We start from the raw sequence: 21,116 nt of genomic DNA, 5'->3' as shown, positions 1-21,116 counted from the left end.
TTGTGCCGAAAATCTACTTGAAAGTGTACTTATATTTTATGAATGTCGATAGGTTTGGTCGCAACTAATCAATTTTCGAGCTCGCATCACACATAGAAATACAGGAGAGCGCAAACATTAAATGGACAGATAGATCGGATAAAATCTAAACGTAATTTTTCGATCGAAAATGGGAATAAACATTCATATTTCAGAAACTAACGCAATCCGTATTATCTTTTTATGCAGCACACAACATTTTGGCGCAAAAAGTTTCGCGATCAAGGTCAAATCTTTAATTAAAGCCAAGCCAGGAAAAATCGCGCCCGCAACTAATGACATTCTCATATCATACACCTGATTGCACATTTCGTTAGGACGCGATGTAGTCCCACTGAGTTGTTCACATGTTTCAAAGGCAATAGTGCAACAGAATTGCAATGCACCTCACACGGAGAAGGCATGATTTATGAGTCCAAGTAAACAAGCGTCCAAAAGATAGGTTCGTACGCATAACGAACTGAGAACCCCACCGATACTTAGTGTTGCTATGTTATTTTACGAGTACCATATATCAAGAATTCCGTCCAACGAAAACTAAGTCTAAATTTACACACTTAGCAATAAAGACTGATGTAATGCATAGCGTGAAGCCAGCAGTCCACATGTCTCACATATTGTTTCTCTATGAAGTCTCCATCGCCCTCATTAGTACTTGTCTCGGGTATTCTGAGCTTTGCTTCAAGTCCGAGCGACAATAGACCGACTTCCAATTACTTGCTTGCGCTAAAACGTTTAAGGAAACGACTTTTGGGGTATTTGGCAAATGAATAGTGAAAAAATAATTTTTACTGGATATAAGTTGTCATGGATCACGTCGCAATTTCTGAATCAGCCGAAAGATACATTGAGTCGGGCTTACTAAATTCTTGAATGATTTTGTGCATCCGTAGTACCTTAAAGTCTCAAAAAAAAGTACTTTCAGCTAATACGTTACAGATAGTTATTAAAAAAGAGACTCACTCTGTACTGACTTCTGCATTGCTTTTGCGACATTTATGAGTGACGTCGCACGTGCATGCAGGGACATGCTGAACAGTATTTTGTAAATGTATATTTAAAAGTTGGCAGCAATTCCACCATCATGAAATGGATAAAAGCCTATTACATATTGTAAAGTATTTTATGGTGTGTTCTGTAGTTATTGTTTTTGTTTGTTCAGCTCTTGCAGTGTAAATACACATATGGGAATGGCTAGCCCTTATGATAATTACAAATGCGGTACGTACAACATTGATTATGTGTGACGTAGTGGTCAATACAGCCACTACGCCAAATTTTAAGATCAGCTGGCCAGTTTATTCTGGCTCAGTGTAATTCTGAATTTTCATAATTCATATGTCTACAAGTCTATTGGCTATATGTGGTTGCAGTTGCCACTTCAACAGTTCTTATACTTCTTTTCATTGGATATAAATTCTTAGGATTGGCAACATTCCATTTACCATCCGAATATGGTGAATATGGGACGCTACGGAGAAATTCTGGCTCAGCCACGCCGAGGCTTCGCAGGAGATCACTGGCAGAGAAAGATAACAGCAGAATTTGAGAAAGATAGTTTTTAGGATAGGAGTTGAATACTTGAGTGCATGTCTAGTCACCCACGATCGTTGGTTGCGAGACAACTACCAGCTAACGCCAGCAAAACCAACTCAATCAATAACTTCTCAGTTTGCCTCTTCTGCCCAACTCAAACTTCCAGCAAGACCTCGACTATCTTGGCCAAGGCCGCCAAAGACTACTTCCTCCGTTTGGCTGGCCTAGGATCGTCACATAGTAGTACTTGACGTGTCGAGCTTCGGTTCAAGTTCAAGAGAACCCGCAATGAAGCGCTCGACAAACTACGCCAGGAATTGTGGATGACCAGGCAGAAGCAGCTCAACATCGTTCAACTCATCCGGAACAAAATTTCAGATTGCAAGGACTCCGACGCCAGGAACGGTACGACGGAGCTTTTGACACGGCGAATAAGCCAGAGGCAGACTATTTTGGAAGGAACTTTCGACCACTCCATCCAGCTCGACAAGAAGCGTAGACTTAAGAAACAAAAGCAGTAGTTTCTTTTCTTTTCATCTTTATTGGGATTTCAGTAGGCCTTATAAAAACGCGCTGAGATGTCCAGCAGTTATGGCTCAAAGAAGAAGCCGTACCGCTGAGAGCCTGTCCCCGAACCCTCGTCCTCGGCAACAAAGCAGAATGAATGCGCCGAGTAATGCCGATGCGTCACGACCTAGTACAGAAGCTACTGCAGACACTGCGGCCACAGCTGCACAGGCTACCCAAGCTTCAGACCCTGATGCGATGTCAATGCAGCAGCTGTTCGTGTATATAACGCAACAGCAGCAAGCCGCCCAAGCCCAGATGCATGCTCAACTGCAAGCGCAAATGAAGCAAGCTAACGCAAGATTCGAGTATCTAATGGCGGCGCGGGGCGATCAGAAGAAGAAGGACCCGCCGATGTATGAGGGCAAATACGGTGAAGACATTGAATTGTGGATCTTCGCCACCGAGCAGTACTACGCAAGCAGACGCGAGTTAATGGAAGCAGATTCGTCCGATTTCGTGACGATGATCTCCAGTAACTTGGGCAAGTTGGCGTTAAATTGGCACCGCGCGTTAATAGCGGAATGCGAAAGGGCAACTATACATCCCACGTGCTCATTATTCAAGCAACAACTTCGCGCGCGTTTTCGACCAAAGGACTTCGAGAACGATCTTCGTGAGAGAATGTTTCGTCTCAAACAACGCTAAACTATTCATGAGTATGTCTTCAAGTTTCAAGACTTGTTGTCACAAACGGAATTGACGATCAGCCAGTCAGAAAAGCGTTTTTTTCTTTCAAAATGGGTTACGTAAAGAAACAGCGATGAAGATCAAGGAAAGGAGTCCATCAACGTTGCAAGAAGCTATTGAGATGGCTTCGAACTTTGAGTTTGCACACCACTCGGAAAAACCTCCTCGAGTACCTTCGAAACTGCAATCATCGGACTCGGGGCATCGTCCTTCTAAAACTAAACAGCAGAATCTCAACCGTTCTGATAAGATGAAGGGGAAGAGCGATGATTGGACCAAGGCAGCTACGTGCAACAATTGTGGTGTAGTTCGTCACATTTCTCCGCAATGTACTCAGCCAAAACGCAAAGAAGCACGCCGCTACATGAGTGGCACGGTCTACGCTATTCTTAAGTCTGAGGCTCGAGCATCCAGGACGAAATATCAAGAGAGGTCCGTCTCGATATTCATTGACAACGACAGTAGCCTCAACGGTGTAACTGAAGAGTTGGTGCAAGGTTTGAATGTCACCGTAGGTGGCATGATGCAAATTGATCTCGGATATGATCAAGTGGTTCATCGTTCACGTCAAACCATAGAGATGTCTCTACAGTTACCAGGGTGTCCATTAACTACTGGAACTTTTCAAGTCATGCCCGTCCCTGAAGGAAAGGATGTTGTACTAAGCATGATGTGGCTGCGAGTACAGAATTCTAATATCGACCGGAACACGGGACGCGTATCCCCTCGCATCAAAGTGGAGAGCACAGAAGCTGCACAGCTGAAGTCGTGGAGGAATTGCCCAGCCAGATCAGTAGCAAGACACGTCGCGATCGTCTATCACAGAGTCGCAAAATCTTCAGTATTTTCGGCAGCATGGTGTCAATGGACAACATGGAAGCACGAAGCTTATTGCGACCAAGCAATTCGAGTGGATGTTGCGCCGTGATAAGGATATTGGGGCAATGTTTGTCGTGAGCCCACATGACTCTGAGAAGGCGGAGCGCTTCAAGAGTCAAGTTTGGGAAGCTCTCAAGAATATTCTTGCGTCCGAGACGTTACGCAAGTATGCATATACTGTTTGCCGCACGGAACTTTCCAGTGAAACACCACCTGTACGTGATGGTATTGAGCATGATATCTTGCCCAAGCCTGGCACGACACCAATTTCGGTCAAACAGTGGCGCCGAAGTCCTGATCAACGCAAAACGATTCTGGAAAGGACCAAAGAGAAGATTCAGGCTGGCATTATTCGACCAAGTACGTCAGCATTTTGTGCACCGACTTTTTGTGTGAAGAAACCAGTCGGTTGGCGTATTGTGCACGACTATCGCCAATTGAATTTGGCTACAGTTCTACCGGCTATTCTTATGCCTCGCAAAAAATATAACTTTGATGCTATGGCCGGCAGCTATTGGTACTCGTGCATGGACTTACTCTGGGGTTACTATCAAGTAAAGTTACGAGAATCGGATACATCTTTCACGGCTTTTCGACTCCAGTCGGTTAGTTTGAAAATCTCGTCACGCCCATGTGACTCAGCTGCAGCTCCGGAACATTTAACAGGTTGTTTCAGAAGGGTTTCAGGGACTTACGTGACGTGATGCGAATCTACTTCAAAAACAATTACGTGTACACCGAGAGCGAAGTTGTCAACGAACACTTCGCCGCGTTGGACGACTTTATGAAGAGATGTGAAGCGTAGAAGCTCTGCATCAAGCTGTCTAAGTGCCAATTTTACGTGGACAACATTTCATACTTAGGCGACTTCGTCGGGCGCAACGGTGTTCCCATGGACCCAGACAAGGTAAAGATTATCGCTGAATGGCCAGTTTTCAAGACCAAGAAGCAGATAGAAAGCATTCTGGGGACAACTGTCTACGTGTCTAGATTTTGCAGGGATTTTGCTCAATTTGCAGTTCCTTTGCATGAATGTATCAAGGTAAAATCGTTCTCGAGATGCAATCGAACTCATTGAGGACCAGGTGCGCTGTTTTAACGAATTGAAGAAGCGTTTCACATCTCCACCGGTTCTCCATCTTCCTGATTTCTCCAAACCTTATGGTACTCGAATGGACGCCTCAAATTTCGCAATTGGAGGAGTCCTATTTCAAAAGGAGGGAGAGTTGGAGCATCCAATTGCCTTGAATGGCCGGAAATTGAAAACTGCGGAGCTGAAATACCCCGTACGCGAACAGGAACTGCTAGCGATCATGCATGCGCTGAAGTCATGGCGTGTGTATCTGCTGGACAATTTTTTCCTGGTTGAAACCGATCACACAAGAATTAGAATGATTCTTACGCAGAAAACAGCAAATCGACGCATTGTGCGCTGGTTCAATGAACTCGCATAGTTTTATTCTATTTTTAAGTGATCCCAGGAGAGACGAACGTAGTCGCAGACGCACTATCAAGAAATACTTAGTTCGAGCATAAGGCTGCGCAAGAAAGCCTAAAGGAACTTCTTGATACGGCCCAAATTCGTGAAATTGTGGCAACCATGGTTGCGAACAATATGACCGTGGCTCAGTCCGCAAAGAAGATCGACTCGTGGAACAAGGACTTGCTAGCAATTGTCAAGTAGCTGAAGCTAGGAGACAAAATACCGCATTACTCGCTAAACGATGGTGTGTTATACTATCTGACTGTAGAAGACGAAGTCCAAGGCTGTATATTCCGGATGACGAAGATCTGAGGAACCTCGTCATCTGCAAGAACCACGATGCAGTAACGGCAGGCCACCCAGGGTCTTTTAAGACTTTCGTCGCCGTACGAAAAGAGTACTATTGGCCGAGGATAATGAAGTATATCCAGCGCTATTGCAACACGTGTGAAATGTGTCAGCGCAACTAGGCGAGACAAATTAAACCGCCGGGATTACTTCAATTGCTTGATGTACCAAGAGGTAGATGAATCGACATTTCGATGGATTTTGTTGTGTCCTTTACTCCCAGTAAGGATGGTTGTAACGCCATCATGGTCATCGTGTTTCGATTGACCAAGCGTGTAAAGTTCATTGCAACGCAGACGACAGACAGCGCAGAATATACTGCGAATGTTTTCATGAAGAACTATATGAAAGATCATGATCTTTCGAAGACGATTGTGACTCCAAATTTACGTCCAAGTTTTGGTAGACTGTTGTATCTGCTATGGGAACGCAGCATACCCTGTCATCGGCGTTTAGACCACAAACGGATGGACAAACGGAACGTACAAACCGTTTTATCGAAGATTATCTTTGAGGAGTCGTTAATCTAGCCCGGAATAATTGGGATGAATTTTATTTATATGGCAGAGCTTGCCTACATTCGACGTGTGCATTCGACAATCGGAATGCCACCGTTTGAAGCGGATCTTGGCTATATTCCATACATGCCCGACGATGTAGCGTCAGATCCGGAGTTCAAGACGTTAGAGAAAGCAGCAACGAGGTTTTAACTCCGACAAGAAGCCTTTCGCATTGTCACACGACCCGTATGAGTGAAGCCCAGGAGCGCATGAAGCATTACTACTACAGGAACAGATCTGTCCAAGACTTCAAAACTGGCGACATGGTGATACTAGACAAAAAGAATCTGGATATCCGTCATAAGCGGTACGCACAGTCAAAGAGGTTAGCTCCGATGTTCGTTAGACCATTTTCGATCCAGAAGAAGGTATCTCGTGACTCGTATGAGTTGAGCTTATCGAAGAACCTGAAGTTGCATCCAATTCTCCATGCGTCACTGTTGAAACGGTATCCAAATCGCCGGCAGAAGGTGAACAAGGTTGTGCTAGCCGATGGAACGGAAAGACAACTGTGATTAACCACCGCAAGTGCAAAGGAAGATGCAGTACAAGATTTAATGGCTCGGTGAAACGAAGAAGGACGCAACATGGGAACCAGTTGAGAACCTGAAACAGATTCCAGGACTCATCAACCTCTATTGGAAATTCAAGAAAAAGACAGCCTTTTTAGGAGATGGTGTTTTCTTGAAATGGAGGTCATATGACGTAGTGGTCAATACAGCCACTACGCCAAATTTTAAGATCAGCTGGCCAGTTTATTCTGGCTCAGTGTAATTCTGAATTTTCACATTTTCATATGTCTACGAGTCTATTGGCTATTTGTGGTTGCAGTTGCCACTTCAAAAGTTCTTTTACGTCTATTCATCTGATATAAATCCTCAGGTTTGGCAACTATGGGACGCTACGAAAAAATCCTGGCTTAGCCACGCCGAGGCTTCGCAGGATTTCATTGACAGAGAAAGATGATAGCAGAATGTAAGAGAGATAGTTTTTGGGATAGGACCTGAATACTTGGGTGCATGTCTAGTCACCCAAGATCGTTGGTTGCGAGACAACTACTAGCTAGCGCCAACAAAACTAACTCAATCAATCACTTCTCAATTTTCCTCTTTTGCCCAACTCAACCTTCCAGCAAGACCTCGATTGCAGCGCCGCCGCTGCCTCTTCGACTCCGCCTCCGACTCGCCACCGCCTCCGACCTTGACTCTCTTCGCCAAGGCCGCCAACGACTGCTTCCTCCGTTTGGCTGGCCTAAGATTGTCACATTAGAAGACGTGTGTCACATAAGGGTGGTGATGCCTTGTCTTTCAAGGAGACTATATGTGGTCAACCGCTCTACAAGCGCCAATTGCACACTGAGATCTTCTCCTTTTTTGCACCATACAGGACATGCTCTGTCGAACAAACCCACATCGGAACCCTGTGTATCACGTGCTCATACTGCAAAGGAGCTCCTGGGAGCGTCTTGGCCTTTCAGCAGATGACCATAAACCTATACTATGTCGGGCAGCCGAGATGCTCACCGATTAAAAACGGTCATTGTGGTTCCTCTTATGAAGACAACGGCCATTAAGTCCCATCCCATCGAGTCGAATGATCTATAGTGTTAGTTTTAGCTGGGAATCATCCTGCGTCATTGTAAGTTTGGTGTCGAATGTGTTGAATATGACCAACAACAGTGTATGATCATTTACCATATCAATATCCAATTGGTTGCAAAATACTGCATATCAATTCACTTTTGTCAGATACAGATTAGCTGCAAAGGAGATCGACGCCTACGATTTCACAATGTGAAAATTTGTTCTTCAAATTTTGTATTTGCTGTTACTGTCAGCACGATGCTCCGGCAACCCTTGTGACAAGTTTTATTTTCCTGAAGGTTGAGCCATCGAGTCGATCTTTTGATAAGGCGTTCTAGCTACTAAACACGCTGGATTTGAGTTATGAATACTACTAGATCCGATGCAAAATGCTTGTATTTTGTCGCGATCAACAAAGTCAGCATCAACTATCATATATGTGGTGCAGAGAAGATGACGTTCTGGCTATCATCTATGGCAATTTTACACCTCAAGCCACCAAAAGCTATTAAAACCGACAATACCTCGATTTGATAGAGAAAACTCAAGCCAACCGAGACACTGTTAAAGTTTGGAATCAAGGAATACTGTTAAACTATTGTGTCACAACCTATGATGCTAAAGATCACCGTAAAGCTGATTAGTACTGTGTGACAGAGTACACAACCATGATCTTACTCCCAATACCCTTACATATACAAAACCTATCCATAAAGTGTATTCTCATTCCACTTCACAGCTATATAAAATCCACATGTTCTTCAGGATGGCCATTCTTACGGCACACGTATGGCATCATCAATTACGAGGCAAATAATAACGTTCGCGTTTAAAAATGCCCTAAAAGCTTAGATTCTTGCACATTTTGTCACGTTACCTCGTGTATATCAGCCGGATCTGAGCAACCAGATATATCACTCTAAGTTTTGAAATATTATGAGAATTAAAGATTCTGTATATACGTGGAGCAGTATAAGCTACTCGTGCCAGGTGGATATTAAATTTCCCCGAAACAAAGATGCTTGCAAACACTGCAATTATTACTAGATGTGCTTGGTGTGAGTACACAAGATTACAGTGCTTACCCCTTTTGATAGACCATTTGAATTTTCGACTAACTCAGCCAGCGTGCTACAAACAAGAAATTGCAGTACATCGGTACATTATCGTTTCTTCATCTGGCCACACTAAAGGGATCGCAGAGAGTTGACGAGCTTATATGGGTTATTCTAGCCTTAGAGGGCGCGTGGATACTGGACATACACGCTCGGCAAACAAGACCGACATCACAGGTGACAACTTCGTGCTATAAAGCCGCTGTTGCATTAAGGAAACAATGTCGCCTCACTGTAACTTACACACAAGAAATTTAATGAATTAAAAGCCACGTCGTATGACATGACGCTAAGATCAGAGAATTAGTACATGGCGAAAGCTCCGTAAATCAACTTTCCTTTTTAATGCGATGCAACACGAGATTCATGACAGGACTATCCCTTCCATCCATCATCTGATTGAGCTATTCAAGTACCATGTTGAATTTATATACAAAGAAAAGCCCGCAAAATAGATATCTACGTTGCTGCTTGATCGCAGCAAAATAGTCGTGACATATCCATATCTTGAGAAAGACAAAGGCTACACGATTGCAGCAGAACGCAAAGCAGCAAATTACGTTTGCTTTCTGCCTGGATGCCCGGCAGACCAATTTTACTTATCAACCAATTCTCGCTAGGCTACCCATCATACGTAAGTTGAATAAAGATCCCGAGGGTACTGCCCCTGAAAAGATTGGCCGTAAGAAATTTGGAGTGATTGTTTTAGGCGCCATCTTCTCATGGTCCAAATTTAGCGAGGCTACACGTATCCTGGTATGATTATGTGAGTCAATTCAGAAGGTGTGACCCTACAAGGGTGTGGTTGAACAAGACGGTGTAATCACACAATGGCGTGGCTACACCTTAACAAGAAGTCAGGATGTTGCTAGACTGCCACTAGTTATGCAGTCAAAGGCGGTTTTACTATATAGATAGGAGAATCTGTAGATTAAGATAAAGGTAAATTTGCCGCGAACAAAATAATTACATACAGTAAACGCTTTAAACGGAAGAGTTTATTTGCCTTTGGTTAAGGTTGTGGGTACTCATGGAGTAAGTGAATTGCGATCCGCCACACTCGCACTAATTCTATGTATAGAACGAAGGTCACCGACCTTAGCTTAGCTTCCTCTTAGCAAAAGAGCTACGGTAGCCCAGCTGCACCCAGCCACATAGTTCTATAAAATGTGAGAGCAGCCTTTTATATGTGCGGTGGCTACCTGTAACGGGGTTACACGTACCCCTGTATGAAAGGGCGGGTCGCACAAGATGTTGTGACCGTTCATAGGTGCGGATTACACAGGTTGGTATAAACACACAATAGTGTGACTACACCGTATCAAGAAGCCACTACGTGGCAGGATTGCCAGTAGTAATGCGTGTCAATTAGGTTTTACTATATTAATTAAGTATTATTGTATTAATTCGGAAAGCTAGGGTTTTGGATATAGACGGCTCTGTCGCAAATAAAACAATTAAATAAAGTTTTAACTCTGGACAGAAGAGCATCTTTACCTTGGTAAAGGTTTTTGAGTACCTTGGAGGTAGCGGTTTGCGATCCGAATATAAGAACGGTGACCCTAGCTTAGCTTCCTGTAAGCAAAGAACTACGGCAGCCCATATGTACTTTGTAGCACTCGTAGTCAATCTACGCCTGAATCGTTACGACTGATCCTTTGTGAGGATGGAGCAATTCTCCAATTTGCCCCAGGGCATGCAGGACGGACTTAATAAGCTGATGTCCCCTGCTGGGTCCCGAGGACATGGAGCACCTTGTTTCGCAAGGGGGTCAAAGCGATATGCGCGCGCCTAGATGCGTTTTCGAGCTATTAAAGTGCTCTGCTAGAGCACCTACAGCAGAAGCTGTCAGCTTCGACGGCGTCCATTACGCCTCCGCTGACGATGGATGACTCCTTCCCCCGACCCAGGCCGCTCATGGTGAGCGTTAAGAGCTTCGAGAGAGTAAGGATGGAGAGAATCTCATGCCCTGGGTGAGAGAGGCCGAGATGGCTATGGTTTCCGCCATGTTCCAGAACGAGCAACAGCGCGATGCGCAAGCTATCTCAAGCTCGGAGGCCGAGCGCGAGAATAGACACTAACGTGCGGTACTTCGGTTGAAGCGATGTTCCCCTCCTGGAAGGAGCTGAAGCGTCAGCTTTTGCGAGTGTTCTCGCCGTCTAACCAGGAATATTACGTGCGCTCGCGTTTCTTTGCCGCCCGACAGGGCAAGAAGTAGTTGGTGTACTCTGATAAAAGTCGCGAACTCTCATTGCCGGGATGACAGCCGATCCTCACCCCGAGGCGGCCATAGTGGCCGTCTTTATGAAGGACACCCACACTGGCGTGGCCAGAATGGAAGTATTCGTGTGCATCCGTCTTTTTTTGAAGAAGCAATAAAAGTGGTATTGCATGCCGAATTCAACTTTAAGTCGGTACAACTTGGTTGTTATGCACACCCTCACAGCTCGTCAAGCGGGCCTGAGCCGATGGATCTCAACTATGCTATGAATAAGGAGAGAGGGCTCCGAGCTGCCGAGCAGCATTTAAACACCCGACGGTGTTTTGACTATGGAAATACCCGTCATCTTTGGACTGGTTTGTTCCTGCGCAAGGCGCGTAAAGGTTCACCGAATTGACGCCCTGCTTCTTACCAGTCTGGTTTGTGGAGAAACGACAAAACCCAGTAGGCGCGGAGCGCCCTACTGGGCAAGAACCGAGCTCTGTTGAGTCTCAAAGAGGTAGAAGGCAGCAGGGCCCGACCCGAAGTGCTTAAACGCGGATCGTGTATGCAAGCCGGGCTTGCTGGTTGTAAAAGCAACCGTGAAGGGCTTTGAGAAGCCATAGAAAATCCTGATCGATTTCGGTGCGTTGGGCAATTATGCTCGATACTCCACGATCGACGGAAGTCAGCTGTATGCTGTGACACCGTCCCTGCTTGCTTAGCGACGGGGACTTGTTTCTTTGTGCCGAGGGTCTTTGTGGACCTCAGTGCCACGTTATTTGACATTGATAGCGTGGAATACTGCTGAGACTCAGACTTGATGCAAGGGCTGACCTCATCCTTGATAGGCATGGTTGGAACACCATGAGCCATAAATTAACTGGAATTCAAAAACCTTGTGCGCTACGCGCACGTCACCTGGTGGGGCTTTGGTGAGTCATGAAACCACCTCTGCTAGGAAGCAAGAAGCTCTTTTGGACCGGGACGGTCAACGTGCTGGATATTGGAGTGTCCGAGTTGTCAAACACCGAAGGTGTACTGGACAACAATCCCGAGCATGGCTCGTGGGCTGAACGTGGGGTGGCACGTAAATCTGAGCGCTGCTCAAGTATTGGAGCAGTATCTGCATGCCAAGAGTGGCATGGTCGGCCAAGGGCCGAGGCATCGAGGGCGAGGCCCCAGTGATGCATGTGAAGTGGCACGTAACCCACTTAGAACTGCTCACGTTACAAAGCATCTGCTGACGCCAAGAGTGGCATGGTCGGACAAGGTCCAAAACATTTAGGCGAGGCCCTTGTGATGTGCGTGAAGTGGGAAGTAATCCACGGAGCACTGCTAACGTTTCGAAGTAGTTGCTACATTCCAAGAGTGACATGGTCGGACGAGGTTTGAGGCATCTTGGACAAAGCTTTTGTGAAGCGCGCGGGTTGGCACGTTATCCACTGGACGACGACTACGGAAATAGCAGCTCTTCGTCGAATGTTGTTAATAACATCAAGGCTCCGATGGAGCAGGGAGTGGGAACACTGTACGACGCGAAATGCGTGTTTCCGCTGGTCTCGATGAGACATAAAAAGGAGGCGGCAAAGCCGTATGATGATTGCAAGACGTAGGGCGTCGACCCTAACCAGGGTGTGGCTACTGTAGAAGATAGCGCATAGCGATTTATCCTTGTCAACGGTATGACGGGAGAGGAAGACAGTGATGTCACCCTTAAGGCTATTCCCGCGGTGCATGCACGTCTTGAGCTGGACGAGATGTCCTTCAAAGAGTTTAGCGGTGCCTTGAAGGCAAACAATTCAGACGAGGTGATCATTATAAGACCAAACGAGGAGTTACTCGTCATCGCTTCTGGATGAAGCTGTCCTGGAGGACACCAAGAAAGTGCTGAACGCACGAAGTGGATCGTCGATCCTGAAGGATTCCTCGGATCCGTACTATCCTTTGGTTATGGAATCTGAAGACGTCGTCTCCAAAGTCCTGCCGTCGGTCTTACCAACGGACCGAGGTGTGCGTCATGAGATCGACCAGGTTTCGGGGGCCAATCACTGCGTAACACCAATGGCCCCTGCCCAAGGAGCAGTATGGCGTCATTGACGACTTTTTCCGTGCGAAGCGCGACGCAGGAATGGTGCGTGAGAGCAAGTCTCTCATTGACACCCACGTTTTGTGCCCGGAAGCCGAACGGCAACTGGCGTATAGCTCACGCTTACATCAAGCTAAACGATGACACCATCCCGGCACGGACGTCGATTCCTGGGAAGGATATTCCCTGGAACAATATGGCTGTACAAAGTACACTCGACTTGGTTGATTAAGTTACCAATTGCTCATGAGAGCGAGTGATATTCCGCTGACAGCGGTGAGTACTCCGAGTGGGATGCTCTAGGAGTGGCTGGTGTTGCCCCAAGGGCTGTCAAATGCACCAGCAACATTTATTTGTCTTGTGACGCAGTTGCTCAGGCGCCACATGGCGTATGCGCAAGCATACTTCAACAACATCTCTGTCCCAGTCGTGCGGGGCACGGGAGGATAGATGAGGAAAACCACATCGTTCATTTGAGAGCGGTGCTCGAGTGCATGCTCACGAATAAACTGTATGCCAATGCCGATAAGTGCATATTCGGCGCGGAAAAAATCTCCTTTTTTGGGTGCTTCATTGAGAAGCGTGGCCTTTGAGCGGATCCCGGAGGTCAACGCCACTGCGGAATGGTCATTTAAAGAAACAAAAGGACTCGCGCAGGTGGCTTGGCCTCGCCAACTACTTGCACAAGTATAGCGCAAATTATGCTGAAATGGTACGGCCATTGTCGAATCTCCTTTGAAAGGATACAGAACGGTGTTGCGACAACAAGCATCGGAAGGCTTTTGAAACGGTCAAATATAGTCTCCTTAATGCACCAATACTAACGTTGCCAGAACCTGATCGTCCTTTGAGTGTCGTCTGTGATGCTTCGGACTTTGCCATCGGTTGTGCACTGCTGCAAGCAGACGCCGAGGGGTGAGATCGGGTGATCGTGTTCGAATCCCGCCAGCTTAAGGCTGGGGAGAGGAACTATCTAATCCACGACAAGAAATTACTCGGGATGAAGTATGCACTTGTCAAATTCAGAATGCACCTGCTTGGCTCAAACTGTTTGTGGTATACACAGATCATGCGTTATTACGACTCAGTCGCCTCACCTCTCGCAGAGATGACCGGGTGGCTCTCTTTCTTTGCAAAACATAACTTCGATGTGAAGTATAATCCAGAAAAGCAGATTTTGTTGATGCGTTGTCAGGCAGACCTGGATTATGAGCTTGCTCATGTCATGACGGTGACGTTGTTAGTGACGGATTTGATCCGCACCGCACACACGGGTGATGGTATGTGTGTAGCACAGCTACAGGCTCTCGGGAACCAGGGGTGTGGGGACTCGGACAAAATATTGTCGGCGAGGTTGCGCGCACGATTACACTGATATTCGTTGAATAATGGGTTGCTGTATTATAGCACCGATTCGACGGATACGCCACGAATCGTGGTTCCTCACGACGAGGATTCGATATATCATATCCTCTATGAGGCCCACGATATCCTCATCTCGGTCGTGAGAAGTCGTACAGCTCAGTGAGTTGCCTGTATTGGTGGTTAAAGCTGTACAAATGGACGAGCACATATGTGCGCACATGTGAGACGTGTCAGAGGTTGAAACTCTCCCTAAATGCGGTGCCCCGTTAGCCAGTTTACCGGTAACATTCAGGTGTTGGCAGTCCATGAGTATAGACTTTTTGTTTGGCCTGCGGAAGAACTCGGCGGGCAACGCGGGTGTGGTGGTATTTGTGGACCGTTTGAGCAAGATAGCTCATCTTGCGGCAGCGGCGGACGCCATCGACGGTGTGGGTATAGCGAAGCTGTTTGTCGATCGTGTTTTTCGACAACATGGACACCCGGAGTCAATTGGCTATGCTAGAGACCCACGCTTCACTGAAACGTTTTAGTTTACACTCTTCAAGGTGCTGGGAACCTAGTTGACGATGCTAACAGTGGATCATCCACAAACCGATGGTCAAACTGAGCGCGTGAATCGCGTCGTTGAAGACGATCCTTGCAGTGTCTGCGCTGAGACGCCGAATCCCTGGGGCGCCATGCTGCCACTCGTAGAGTTTGCTCATAACAATGCATTCATCCACCGGCTATACGCCGTACTACATGATAGCCGGAGGATCATGAGCTGATCTCAAGCTATGGCCCTGAGCTGCTGTGGTCGTAAACTCATCCCTTTGAGAAGCCACTGAGCTCGCGAAAGTGTGATGGATAATTTCATGAGTCGTAAGGCGACAATACACACGAAGTCAACGTTGCGCCTTGAGTTTGGCAAACTCAAATCGAAGATAGCGCTCAACGCGTACGTCCACTTCCTTGTGGCTTTGCTGTAAGGAAGACAGCAAGGAAAGTTTCCGGTGATGCTGCAACCATCGCTAAAAGAGCCCCTCATAATCTGCAGCGTTTTCGCCCGGGGCGAACACCACAGGAATATTACGTGATGCGGGGTACAGGAGCGCCTCCTTTTTGAGCTCGAAGTCGAGCGAATTACTGGTTCATTGGGAATTCTTGTGCTACCTACAAGCGAGCTCGGATGGCCTTCTGCTGATCAAGCTCATCTTGTGTAGTGGCCGGTGGCCCAACTACGTAGACGCCTTACGATTGAGTGATCGCGTCTATCGCTTCAGTAGAGGGATCCACCGAGTGGAAGCCGTACTCCACACGAGGAGCTTGGACCGGATGTGGATACGAGCGCATGAGAGCCGCCCTCTGAGCAGCCTCGGATTACTGCTTCTGTGTCTCATCGAGGCAATTGGTAACAATATCACTTCCCTCGGAAGTTGTGATGTCGGGGAACGGACACGGTGTCCGCAAGACGTGAGCAGGGCTCACGTCGCGCCGTTGAGCTGCCTCAACCTCCTCATATTCTCATACTAGGAAGGGAGTATCCGACTCGTAGACGACTTCCTCCAACTCGTCGACAAAACTTTCTGTCGCCCGGGGCGAGCACGGTGTGTTGCGCTCGGTTGCCGAAGGCTTGGAATGTGCTTTCCGTGAAGCCGCAGTCGTACTGTGCGGAGATGCACTTGTGCAGAAGAAGAAGTACGCTCTGCCCGCACGCGCCGTCGATACTAACTAGGCTGGCTGTTTTGCGTGTCATAGACACAGGGCTCATGGAGCGGAGAATGTCTAAGGTTGTTTTAAGAACGTAACGGTGTCTCATACACGCGAGCCTCGTATGAGGCGATGGTTAAGTGTGAATCGTGGATATCCACAACTTTAATGGGGGAGAGTGTAACAGGGTTACATGTACTCTTGTATGAAAGGGCGAGTCACACAAGATGGTGCGACAGGTGTGAATTACACGATCTGGTGTAATCACACAACGGTCTAGCTACACCGTAACAAGAAGCCACTACGTGGCAAGATTGCCAGTAGTAATGCATATTAATTAGGTATTACTACGTTAATTAAGTGTAACTAGATTAATTAAAAAAACTAGGGTTTTAGATATTGGCGGCTCTGCCGCAACTAAAACAACTAAATACAGTTTCGATTTTGAACATAATAGCGCCTCTACCTTGGTTAAGGTTTCTGAGAACTCTGGAGGTGGCGAATTGCAATCCGCTACACTCGTACTAGTTCTTGTAATGAACATAAGGTCGATGAGCTTAGCGTTCTCTAAGCAAAGCGCATGGCAGCCCCACTGCACTACCCGCAACACAGTATAAGGTACAAGCTTCTGCAATGCGAGTACTCCACTTGCAGCGAGTTACGTGCCCTATGTGGGATATAGTCCTTATTAATCTCGACCCGCAAGTGCCGTCTGCCTGTGACCTAACGCCACTTCGCCAAAATCTATGTAGTTGGAATAGACAGAAAGGGTACTGCCACGAGTTCAAGGATCAAAGGTTACTTTCTTTGCGTGTCAAAACTGCCACGGTCCGCACGTTTTTTTATTCTTACTAGCGAGGTCCCAGCCCTGATAAGATAAAACACTTTTGTAATTGTTATGCCCGCACGGTGCTAGACAATTGTGATGCGGGAAGCACTGTGCATAAACATTAAATCAATTACAATATTGCACAATTTACTTTTGTGGTTAAGTGAATACTTGCATGTTCCAAAACCTAAGCCGGTAAAGGAGGGGCTCGTTGCATACTATTAAATTCCCACACAACGTATTCGATGGAATGACACTGCCATCATGAAACGTGGCTGCATGCCGCACGTCGAGAAAATAGAGACACTGTCGTTATGAGACATAATAAACGTATGATTCAAAAAAGCTACACTGTTTACTATAACTTGACGAACCCAATCTTTTATGCGTTTATCTTTGAGTCTGAGCTTGCTATATTAAATGTGCTCGGCAACCTTGTTATAACTTCCTTGATCTTCTTGATGAGCGCATACATACCTTTGTCTTTGTATGAGGAAGAGAACGATACGGTCACACCTGCATAGTCTCAAAAGTCAAATTATTTTTTGTTGAAAATTTGCCAGATACTTTTAATTTTAATGGGAGACTTATGCTAGAAGGTGTTTAAGTGACATGTATCGTAAACGCTGGCCGGTGAAGCCAAAGTGCTGTTAAAAGAGCGATGACGCAATTACCAAAACTATCGTCGACAACAACGAGGTCTATGTCGCTCAAGTGAGACACTTTTATACAATTTTCGTGGTATAGATCGCTGGTGAAGTGTACGGGTGTGGTAATGCAAGACGATGTTGCAGGACTGCTCTGTATCATAAGTATCATATTTCACTCTACTGCGAGCAGTAGAACAGACAAAAAAACGAAAGTGGCAGAGGAACAAGACTGGCTGTGCTTCGCGTGGGAGTGGCAGTATGAACGCACCAAGCGCCTAAGTCTTCTTTCTCCTTATGATAGGGTTTAACGTCACTGGATATGCTTCACGGGCAAATGCAGTAACGGCTGCTTCATCTACTTACTTTCTGAGTAACTTGATCGTACTCGACACTTCCTCTTTTTTTGATTTTTGTCGTTATGTCCCTCATGACGAATCAGTAGTCTTACATACACCCTTCTCATGTCGGACCTGAATTCACGCGAATGAGCTTGCTTTTTCCCGCTTTCTCTTGTCTTAAAAACCTCACGCGCCCTGATAGTGGTGGGCTCTCCTTCGATAAATGCTCTAGTTACCCGAAGACATCGAGTTACCACCACTGCCTTGAACAGCCATATCGTTGACGGTGTCTATCATTTCACCAAACATGGGGTTTTGATTTTTCTCCTTCTTGTGCTGCACTTTAAGGCGTTTGCGGCCAACTTGGAAGCCGTTCATCCCCTTAATAGCGGCATCAGCCGAGGGAGCGTTGTCATAGCTTACGAAACCTATTATATCAAAGCAACGCGTTGAAGTCAGCATCTTCAAAGCTTAATCGCCCACTATTCCATTAAGACAAATGAGTATCGCGTACCAAAGCCACGGCTCCTTCCTGTCTCTTTCTCGACCATGATACGAGCACTAATCACGTTGCCAAACGTAGCGAAGTAATTAAAGAGATCCTGGTTGGTCATGTCGTTTGGAATATGAAATACAAAGAGATTGCAACCAGGGGGTCCTAAAGAAGTAATGAGCAAAAAAAATATTCGATCACGCGCAATGTGATGAGATTCTACCGTCAGATTCATGCACGTCACATATAAATATAACATATTGTTTACCTTGGCCACTTTCTGTAGTTTGGATCGGAGGACCAGGGCCCACAATCTGGGGAGGGTAACCTGCATGGATTAAAACAAGGTTATTATAGATAGCACACCACACTTAATCTAGCATACGTGCCATAAGCCTGCGGGAACGGGTACATATACCCACTGCCACCATACGGGGGTGCGTACTGCATAGGCTGACCATACGCCTGCGGGTAACCTCCATAAGCCGTGGCACTCGCTAGATACAACATGACGAACATCAATCACCCGTCGTTTCAAGCCGTTATTAGTTCTACAAGTCAACGCACCTTGCGGGACTTGGCCACCCAGTTGTGGCTGAGGCTGTTGGAATCCTCCCGTGACAGATTGTTGCTGTTGCTGTTGTTGCTGAGGATTACCGCGTGACAAGTCAGTCTGCGGAGCAATAAGCTCCGCCGGACTAATGATACAAACAAAAAGAGTTTAAGTCTTGGTTACCGCAACAAAATGCTATGATCAATCGCATAAGTGACTAAACGTACCGTTCCCAAGTGGACTCGCCCGTAGAAGCATTATAATAATATTTCCGTCCGTTTGGCGCATTGTGTTCGGACCACTGAGTTGTCGAAGGCACTTGGGCTTCAACGCCGATGTTGAGATCTACTTGATCGGCCATGGGGTTTTGTAGTGGTATGCAATAAACGCAAAATGAAAATGCAGTGCGATGGGCTACAAGACTGACGAGCTGAGAGCCGGCTTGTGGCTGACACCTCTAAGCTTGCTCGGCTGTCGACAACGGGGGCCTTTCGGATACGCTGCTTCCCCTTCGTGCACGAAAGACGTGGACGAGAGCGAAAGGAAAAGATGTCACTATTTGGAGGGGGAGATAACATACTATAAATAGAATTCAGTCAGTGGGCAAAACAATGTTCATGCTTTACGTCAAATTATTACCGTCACTATAATCAGACGAAGTACGCAATAATTTCTCTTACACAGTCAGAAATCGGTCTTCAAACATGCATAATATCACACTTCATTAAAGCGAGTTTTATCAGGTTTTTTATCCTCATTTTGATGAAAGTGGGCATGGAAAGGTGCGCCCACATTCGTCAGAAAAACCGCGCTATGATTCGGTAGCATCTGAAATATAGCGGCGGTGGAGTCTTTCGAACTACTGGTCTGTACATATTCGCCGTGCTATACGCGAGATTGTACAAGAGATTTGCGTGAAGAGGAACATTTTTCGTAAGGAAAATTTGCCTTGACAAGGCTTTGAGAGTTCAGAATTTTTTAATCGCTTAATAACAATTCGATGCGTGAATTCGGCCAAGCTTGCACAGAAAGTTATAGATAGAACGAAAACTTATCTGGATCACCTGTCTGGGCCACATCAACATGAGACATCTGGGCGTTGTGCAGCCACTCAAGTGCGACAGACTGGAACTTCACCAGATGGGACTTGTAGATCCGACTATCATTAAGAGCAGCCCGGCCGCATCCAATCCTCAAAAGTTTCGATGCAGCCCAGCGGGGGCCGCCACAAGCTTTCCAAATAGACCATCAGGCTCAATCCTCAGAGCTAATCTTTTTTGTATGATTGCGAGTCCTTAAAATGTACTATCTGTATTCTCTTTGCTCGAGAAGTATAGCGTTCCTGGTTTTAAACAAGGTGTATCATGTCGGCAACTAGTTTGTCTATTACGGCAATGAAAGGCCATTTAATCTGAAAATGATAAGCTTTTGCTTAACATTGCGCCAATTTAATATGGTTTCTGTTGTGAAGTGATTTACTAATGAAACGTTGTTGTGAATTGAAGTAGAGTCAGTTTTGCTATCAAGAGACTGTCACTCTTAGTCAACAGCTTCGATAAGATATGAACTGCGTAGACGACTTGCTATAGCGTGGTTCGGACAGCTGAACGCATCATCTTAGGGCTGCAATTGCAAAAGCTATTCAAGACAACTAGTGTGACAAGGTTACACGTAACCTGGTAACAGGTGTGTGTGTAACACGAGATGTGCTTGGTGTGACCATACCCAAACAAGAATACGGTACGGGTTAGGTAGCCAGTGGTTATGCATGTATTTATATTTTTGCTATATACATTTAGTATATTTAGGAAGATCTAAACTTTTAAAATTAGGCGGCTTTGCCGCAGATAAAAATAAATCAAAATCCGTTTTGGATTTTAAACGGATGAATTTATTAGTATTGGGTTAGGCAATAATTACTCTTGGAGTAAGCAGATTGCGATCCGCTGAATCGTACTTGGTTCTTGTAAAGAACGAAAGAACGGTGACCTAAATTACGCTTCCTCAAGCGCCAAGCTACGGCAGCCTTGCTGCACTTGGTAGCACTTGTAGTCAATCTACACCTGTGTCGTTTAGACTGATCCTCTGTGAGGATGGGAAATTTTCCTCA

The 21,116-nt window shown here is 46.1% G+C and overlaps 7 protein-coding genes across 7 annotated transcripts; 5 read left to right on the top strand and 2 right to left on the bottom strand.

Annotated features, from left to right (window-relative positions):
• Nucleotides 1-1,493: 1,493 nt before the first annotated feature.
• PHALS_05959 (uncharacterized protein) lies at nucleotides 1,494-1,803 on the top strand (the record flags this gene model as incomplete). Its single annotated transcript, XM_024723289.1, has 2 exons — nucleotides 1,494-1,596; nucleotides 1,637-1,803. The coding sequence occupies 2 exons, from the start codon at nucleotides 1,494-1,496 to the stop codon at nucleotides 1,801-1,803; spliced, it is 270 nt and encodes an 89-aa protein (XP_024574281.1).
• Nucleotides 1,804-2,235: 432 nt separating this feature from the next.
• Nucleotides 2,236-2,790, top strand: PHALS_05958 (uncharacterized protein; the record flags this gene model as incomplete). The annotated part of the gene is made up of 1 exon (XM_024723288.1): nucleotides 2,236-2,790. One exon carries the CDS (start codon nucleotides 2,236-2,238, stop codon nucleotides 2,788-2,790), a length of 555 nt encoding a protein of 184 aa, XP_024574280.1.
• Nucleotides 2,791-2,905: 115 nt separating this feature from the next.
• Nucleotides 2,906-4,516, top strand: PHALS_05957 (FOG: Transposon-encoded proteins with TYA, reverse transcriptase, integrase domains in various combinations; the record flags this gene model as incomplete). Its single annotated transcript, XM_024723287.1, has 3 exons — nucleotides 2,906-3,625; nucleotides 3,687-4,316; nucleotides 4,388-4,516. 3 exons carry the CDS (start codon nucleotides 2,906-2,908, stop codon nucleotides 4,514-4,516), a joined length of 1,479 nt encoding a protein of 492 aa, XP_024574279.1.
• A 1,220-nt stretch (nucleotides 4,517-5,736) lies between these two features.
• PHALS_05956 (FOG: Transposon-encoded proteins with TYA, reverse transcriptase, integrase domains in various combinations) lies at nucleotides 5,737-6,072 on the top strand (the record flags this gene model as incomplete). Its single annotated transcript, XM_024723286.1, has 1 exon — nucleotides 5,737-6,072. One exon carries the CDS (start codon nucleotides 5,737-5,739, stop codon nucleotides 6,070-6,072), a length of 336 nt encoding a protein of 111 aa, XP_024574278.1.
• A 10,704-nt stretch (nucleotides 6,073-16,776) lies between these two features.
• On the top strand, nucleotides 16,777-17,023 carry PHALS_05955 (uncharacterized protein; the record flags this gene model as incomplete). The annotated part of the gene is made up of 2 exons (XM_024723285.1): nucleotides 16,777-16,940; nucleotides 16,999-17,023. The coding sequence occupies 2 exons, from the start codon at nucleotides 16,777-16,779 to the stop codon at nucleotides 17,021-17,023; spliced, it is 189 nt and encodes a 62-aa protein (XP_024574277.1).
• Nucleotides 17,024-17,348: 325 nt separating this feature from the next.
• PHALS_15128 (uncharacterized protein) lies at nucleotides 17,349-18,190 on the bottom strand. Its single transcript, XM_036407344.1, has one exon. It carries the CDS (start codon nucleotides 17,789-17,791, stop codon nucleotides 17,576-17,578), a length of 216 nt encoding a protein of 71 aa, XP_036263054.1. The 5' UTR covers nucleotides 17,792-18,190; the 3' UTR covers nucleotides 17,349-17,575.
• On the bottom strand, nucleotides 18,189-19,367 carry PHALS_05954 (cug-bp-and etr-3-like; the record flags this gene model as incomplete). Its single annotated transcript, XM_024723283.1, has 6 exons — nucleotides 18,189-18,388; nucleotides 18,475-18,618; nucleotides 18,722-18,781; nucleotides 18,843-18,950; nucleotides 19,021-19,151; nucleotides 19,234-19,367. The coding sequence occupies 6 exons, from the start codon at nucleotides 19,365-19,367 to the stop codon at nucleotides 18,189-18,191; spliced, it is 777 nt and encodes a 258-aa protein (XP_024574275.1).
• Between the last annotated feature and the right edge of the window lie 1,749 nt (nucleotides 19,368-21,116).

The sequence above is a fragment of the Plasmopara halstedii genome (assembly GCF_900000015.1).
Source record: "Plasmopara halstedii genome assembly, contig: Scaffold_292, whole genome shotgun sequence".
NCBI classification, from domain to species: Eukaryota; Oomycota; class Peronosporomycetes; order Peronosporales; family Peronosporaceae; genus Plasmopara; species Plasmopara halstedii.
The sequence above is the reverse complement of the archived record's forward strand: the minus strand, read 5'-3'. Positions and strand labels throughout refer to the sequence as shown.

What these genes read in the sequence shown, in the direction of transcription:
- PHALS_15128 (XM_036407344.1), bottom strand. Translation starts at nt 17,791, where the DNA reads ATGATACTTATGATACAGAGCAGTCCTGCAACATCGTCTTGCATTACC.